The sequence below is a fragment of the Dipodomys ordii genome, unplaced genomic scaffold (genome assembly GCF_000151885.1).
Source record: "Dipodomys ordii isolate 6190 unplaced genomic scaffold, Dord_2.0 Scaffold7, whole genome shotgun sequence".
In the NCBI taxonomy this organism is placed as follows: Eukaryota; Metazoa; Chordata; class Mammalia; order Rodentia; family Heteromyidae; genus Dipodomys; species Dipodomys ordii.
In genome coordinates this window covers 23,200,661-23,207,011 of record NW_012267223.1, presented here as the reverse complement: position 1 = coordinate 23,207,011, position 6,351 = coordinate 23,200,661, and the positions used below count along the sequence as shown (strand labels likewise).

The 6,351-nt window shown below is 54.9% G+C and overlaps 1 protein-coding gene across 1 annotated transcript in view; it reads right to left on the bottom strand.

Moving 5' to 3' along the window:
• Stat5a (signal transducer and activator of transcription 5A) overlaps positions 1 to 6,351 on the bottom strand; it is a 22,204-nt gene that overhangs the window by 6,695 nt on the left and 9,158 nt on the right. Inside the window, exons 5-10 of the mRNA XM_013038089.1 lie at positions 4,715 to 4,845; positions 4,308 to 4,459; positions 3,722 to 3,877; positions 3,161 to 3,340; positions 417 to 504; positions 188 to 310 (exon numbers count right to left, since the gene is read on the bottom strand). Of these exons, the coding sequence (XP_012893543.1) occupies positions 188 to 310; positions 417 to 504; positions 3,161 to 3,340; positions 3,722 to 3,877; positions 4,308 to 4,459; positions 4,715 to 4,845 (830 nt within the window). The remainder of the gene's footprint in view (positions 1 to 187; positions 311 to 416; positions 505 to 3,160; positions 3,341 to 3,721; positions 3,878 to 4,307; positions 4,460 to 4,714; positions 4,846 to 6,351) is intronic.

Here is a 6,351-nt window from a genome sequence, read left to right as displayed (position 1 = left end):
GTGGTTCAAGTGGTAGAGCGCTAGCCTTGAGCTGAAGAGCTGAGGGACAGCGCCCAGGTCCAGAGTTCAGGCCCCACGACCGGACCCCCCCAAAAAAAAGAGCATGGCGGAATAACTGGGGGGAACCTAGAAAGAATCAGAATGCTCTGGCTTTCCCAATGTCTCAGGCCAGACATAGAAGCCTCACCTTCACCTGGAACACAAGCTCATTGCTGCCAACACTGAACTGAGATTCAAACAGCACGGTGAACTTCTCCTCCGTCACGGACTCTGCACCCCGCCGGTCAGCACGCTTGATTCTCTTGAGAGACTACAGGGCAGGAGGCCGGAAGGGGACAGGGAGATGGAAGCTAGTTACCCAATACTCAGCTCCCGGCAGACCTTTCCAACGAGCTGAGGCTGGGCCCTGTGCTCACCATGTTTCTGAAGTGGGCGCTGAGGGTGCCGGTGGCCTGGTGGTATTCCATGACACAGCAGTTGTTCAAGATCTCACCACTATACTCACTGCAAAAGAGAGGGTAGACCCAGCTCCACATGGGATCCAGGTGAGGAGCTTGGTCCTGTCCTGTCCTTGAGCTTGGGACCTCAGTCTGGTCAGCCCTGTAGCAGCCCAGGCCCCTCAATCCCTACCAGTATCTCTTGGTCTCTCTGGGGTTTTAGCTTTTCCATCAACTGGAGGTGCCAAGGCCAGGTCTCTGAGGATGAAGTCTGGGTCTCTAGCTTTAGGCCCTTCCTTCCTTCCTTCCCTCTCTCCCTCCCTCCCTCCCTTCCTTCCTTCTTTCCTCTTTCCCTCTCTTCCTCCCTCCCTCCCTTCTTTTTGTCTGAGACCAGGATGTGGACTTGCTATCTGATGCTGGCACCCTACCACCTAAGCCACACCTACAACCCTCTAGCTTTGTAGGTTAGGAACTGCTTAGGCTTTGAGATTGATGTGGGGGACTTAAGGGCCTCTGGTAGTATCCAATGTACTTAAAATGGCCTAAGCCAGGTCCTGGTGGATCAGGCCTGTGATCCTAGCTACTCAGGAGGGGAAGACCTGGAGGATTACAATTTGAAGCCAGTCTAGGCAGAAAAATCTTTCTCCATTTAACTAATAAAATGCCAGACTGGAGGATTGGCTCAAGTGGTTAAAGTGACAGCCATGAGCACATAATGAGAACATAAAGCCCTGAATTCAAACCCTTGTGCAAAACAACAACAACAACAAAAGACATAAGTATTTCATGATCAAGGCTGCTTTGCTCCCTGGTCTTATTGGGTTCCCTTTCCAGAACTCAGAACACAAAAGCAAAAAGCAACACTGGTTTTGACTAAGTACTCAGCATGCTACACTGGATTCCTATCTTAGGACTTTGGACATGCTCTTTCTGTCACCCCAAACACTTGCCACTATCTCCTTGTTCTGTCTCACACTCAAATGTCTCCGTAGAACAGCTGGGAATGTGGCTTTGTGGAAGGGTGTGTGGCTAGCATGAATCCTTGTGCTCGATTCCTCAGTACCACATAAACAGAAAGAGCTAGAAGTGATGTAACCTTGAGCAAAAGAAACTCAGGGACAGTGCCCAGGCCCTGACTTCAACCCCCAGGACTGGCAAAAAAAAAAAAAAAGGCCATCCTCAATCACCTATCTGGTGTTGCTAGCTCCCATTCCCTCCCTCCTATGCCCACTAGATCTATCATTATGACTGAATATCACTTTGGGAGACTGTCTTTATTTATTTATTTATTTTTGTTGGTCGTGGGGCTTGAACTCTGGGCCTGGGTACTGTCCCTCGGCTTTTGCACTCAAGGTTGGCACTCCATCACTTGAGCTACATACAACGACGCCACTTCTGGTTTTCTGCCGGTTAATTGGAGATAAGAATCTCAGGAACTTTCCTGCCCAGGATGGCTTTGAACTGTAATCCTCAGATCTCAGCCTCCTAAGTAGCCAGGATTACAGGTGTGAGCCACTGGCACCTGACCTTTTTTTTTTTTGTTGCTGTTTTAAATGTATTTTTCAGCTAGCTGCCAGGGGTTCGTGCCTATAATACGAGTAACTCCGGAGGCTAAGATCTGAAGATCCTGGTTCAAAATGAGTGGGGGGCTGACAAATCTAAGAGACTCATCTCCAATTAACCAGGAAAATTCTGGAAGTAGAGGTGTTACAAGTGGTAGAGCAGTAGCCTTAAACAAAAAAAGCTAAGATTGCAAGGTCCTGAGTTCAAGCCCCAGAACAGGCACAAAAAAGAAAGGAAGGCAGGAAGGCAGGCAGGCAGGCAGGCAGGCAGGCAGGAAGGAAGGAAGGAAGGCAGGAAGGAAGGAAGGAAAGGAGGGAGGGAGGGAGGGAAGAAAGAAGTATTATTCTCAGCCGGGCACTGGTGGCTCACGCCTGTAATCCTAGCTACTCAGGAGGTTGAGATCTGAGGATCGCGGTTCAAAGCCAGCCTGGGGGCAGGAGAGACCGTGAGACTCCTATCTCCAATAAACCACCAGAAAACCGGAAGTGGCGCTGTAGCTCAAGTGGTAGAGCGCTTGCCTTGAGCTGAAGAGCTGAGGGACAGCGCCCAGGCCCAGAGTTCAAGCCCCACGACTGACAAAAAAAAAAGAAGAAAGAAGTATTATTCTCTTGGCTTCCTAGCTACCCAGAGAGCTGCAGGATAATGGGGAGCTTCAGTGTGTAATTGGGTAACCACTCACTCTCACAACTCATTCATCAGCTGCACACTCTGTGAGTGGCCAGCTCCGACCTGGCGCTTGCAAGTCACCTGTGCCCTCTCCACACACTTCCTTTAGAACACAGCACATGCGCTCTGCCCACTAAAATCCCTGTCACTAGCAGCCTCCTGAGGCCAATTGAAAATTTTCCACCACCTGGAATGTGAACCCCTCCACAAGCCCTGATTCAGGTCTCCAGTCACACAGCTATTCCCGTAATCACTGTGCTGCTAGTAAGCAGGTAGACTGAGGAGACTGGCAAAGCCTGTCTACATATGACAGTAACATATAGGCTGACCTACTATGTGCTGGGTATGGGCAGGAATGGGGAAGGCTTCTGGGCGGGAGGACTAGACAGAGGAACCTAAAGAGACCATCCAGGTACAGGTACCAGCAAGAATGGAGGGAGACAAGCCGTAGCTAATCCCAGACCAGGAGAGGCAGGCAAGGTGAGCACACTCACTTATGCGTGTTCTCATTCTTGAGCAGGGACTTGGCCTGCTGCTCACTGATGATGGTGGCCTTCACCTGGGGTGGGTTCATATGCACGTTCAGCTTCCCACCCACCAGCAGGCGCACAGTGGCTGCAAACTTGGTCTGGGTCTTCAGGACCTGAGGAGGTTGCTTCTCGATGATGAACGTGCTGCAGGGGACACAAGTGGCCACAGGATGACCAGGGGCTGGCTCAGGGGAAAGGGCAGGGAGTCTCCTGGAGGGGAGGGGAGGAGCTTCCCATTGGCCTCTGCAGGAGGGAGACACATGGAGCTGTGTCTGTTCCCAGGGTTCCTTCCCCTGTCCTCTTCCCATGGTCAGGGAGGGTAGACTGAGTTTGGGGGCAGCTCCCACCAACAGACTCTGGATGAGGGAATCCCCAAGCAGCCAGAGTAACTAGGGACATCCAGGGTGGGGTGTGGGGAGAGAGCAGGACTGAGGGAGGTCCCTGTCGAGACAGCACCTGGGCCTCCACCGGTCCACCCATGGATCTACCCTGCCCCGGTGGACCTGGCTGTGAGGCAGCAGTCACCTGGTCACCAGGGCTGAGATGATGTCTGTGATGGTGGCGTTGACCTCAGCCAGCATCTCCTCCACCGGCCCGGGGATGGGCAGCTGCTGACAGAGGTGCTCTGCCCTGCGGATCTGCTGCCGGTTCTGCCAGATGATCTCAGCCAACTTCTCACACCTGCAAGACACCCAAGGCCCACGGGGCTTCGACAATGGCTTCTCCTGCGAGTCTCACCAGGGGCTGGGAGACCCACAACAAAGCTCCACCCTGGAAGCTAGACCCAGCCAACAAGGAGCGTTCATTCACCACTCTCCAGTGAGCTGCTGGGAAGCAGAGCTCTGCCTTCTAGAAGTAAAGAACTACACAGGAGGGGCCGTCCTGGCTTTTCAAAACCAGCCTGAGTCACTGCACACCCAAGCCCTTCCCCACTCCCCAAGATAGGACTCATCCTTGAGGGGGAGGTGGCACTGGACAGGGACCAAAGTCTTGCAGGAAGCAGGACCCCCGTGCGCTGCGCTGCCACAGACAGTGGAAGCCTGCTGCTCCGGAGGCAGCAGAGGCAGCTGGCACCCTGCCCTGCCCACCCTGGCGCCTCCCTCAGCCTTACCAGGACTGCAGCACGTCCAGGCTGCCCTCGGGGGGACCCCCTTTCCCGGCCAGCTGCTGCCGCCGCTTCCACTGGATCAGCTCATCGTCCAGGATGACTGTCTGCTGCTTCCTCAGCAGCTGCAGGGTCTTCTGGTGCTTCTCAGCCAGCTCCTGGTGGGGGGGAGGGGTGAGGGAGAGGGGACAGCGGCCCCGTTGGCCTCCCATGCTCCAGCCCTGCAGGCCTCGCCCAGCAGCCAGGCCCAGGAGGCTGTTTGCTCTCAGGCCTGACTCTGTCTCACAAGCCCCCCTGGGAAGACAGGCAGGCCTCCTGCTCTCCCGGCTCCTGCTCCCATCCTCTCTCTGGTCCCCAAGGACTCAGGTGGAGGGGCTCCCTCCCAGGAGCCCAGGGTCACAGGCCCCACTCACCACGCGGTACTGCTGTAGGGTCTGTGCCTCGCGCTGCAGCCAGGCCTCCAGGGACACCTGCTTCTGCTGCAGCGCTGTCTCCCGGCTCAGGCGCTCCTGGGGATTCAGCTGGGCCAGCTGGGCAAACTGAGCTAGAGGACAGACAGGACACCCACCACCATCATCTCCCGGTGCTGGGCGCAAGCCCCCAGGATGTGCACTCATCTGTTCTGGAGCGACCCTCAGGGTCACCCATCTGTGCAAGCCGCGTCTCCCAGCAACCAGAGCCCAAAGATGAAGGGCTCCTGAGATGGCAGCCTCGGGGCCCTGCCATCATCCCTGCTGCCCTCTGGGCAGTGGACACACGAGGCTGAGAGGAATCGGACCCACACAGCACAGCCTGGTGCCAAATGACCAAGGTACAAGTGTGCCTGCCATTTAAGAGCTGGGGGAATTCAAGGAAACCCCTCTTTCCTGGACCTCACTGCCCCCATGTGTGAAGTTGGGGAATCCTGGCACCTCTCCCCCATCCCCCCAACAACAGTGTCTCGAGCACTGGGACCACTGCTCCTCCCCACAGCCTTCAAGCAGCCCAGGCAGCCTCACTCAGAGAATCAAGACCAACCATGTGTGTCCTGACACGTCCCTCTGGAGTGCCTGGCTGGCCTCTGGGTACCATGTCACACTGACCCCAGTCTCATGCCCCAGGCACGGAGGAAAGCAATGCTAGACAGACAGGAAGAGCCCAGAACTGTGGCTCAGAAATGCAGCTCCCATGTCCCTGAGTAGCTGGAGTCTTGTTCAGACTCAGAACACAGCAGGCAATCCTCACAGTGCCCTCTGCGATCCTGCCCTTGTCCCCTCCTCAGGGAGGGAGTGGCCAGCCCAACCCCTGAGCCCAGCCTCCCATGCACATGACCCTCTTAGGTCTCAACTGGCCATCTGCAGGCAATATGGGAAGGAGGCCAGGGCAGCCCAGAGTCACCACTGGTCGAGCATGCCCTGCCCTTGTACAAACAGATCCATAGTCTGTGTTTTGTTGGGCTTGTTTCCAGTGCTGGGGATGGCCCCATGATTCTTGTGCATGCCAGGCAAGTGCGCTGCCACTGAGCCACATCCCCAGCCCTGGTCCATGTTTGTAATTGTGAGCTGGACAAAGGGGACAGACTGACAGCACACACGTGTTGTATGCCAATCCCAGCCAGAATCCAAACCCAAACCCACCCAGGTAACAAAAACCTATGTCCAAGATCATAAACCCTGTCACTGTCAATGCTGAAATTTCCTGTTCCCAGTGCAGGAAGAGGCTATCCTTTTCAGATGAAGATGCTAGAAGCATCCTGTCAACACTGACTCAACATCTACCTCCTATCAGTCATTATGCTCCCTTGGTGTACAGAAAAGCACTAATTTGGGTAAGAAGAGAACTTAAAGTGCTGGGGGTGTGACTCAAAAGTAGGGCACCTTCCTGCAAGCATGAGGCCTTGAGTTCAGAGTGCAAAACTGCCCAAAAAGTAAATGAATCAGGGGCTGGGAAGGTGGCTCAGTGGTAGAGTGCTTGCCTTGCATGCATGAGGCCCTGGTTTGATTCCTCAGCACCACATAAGCAGAAAAAGCCGGAAGTGGGGCTGAGGCTCAAGTGGTAGAGCGCTAGTCTA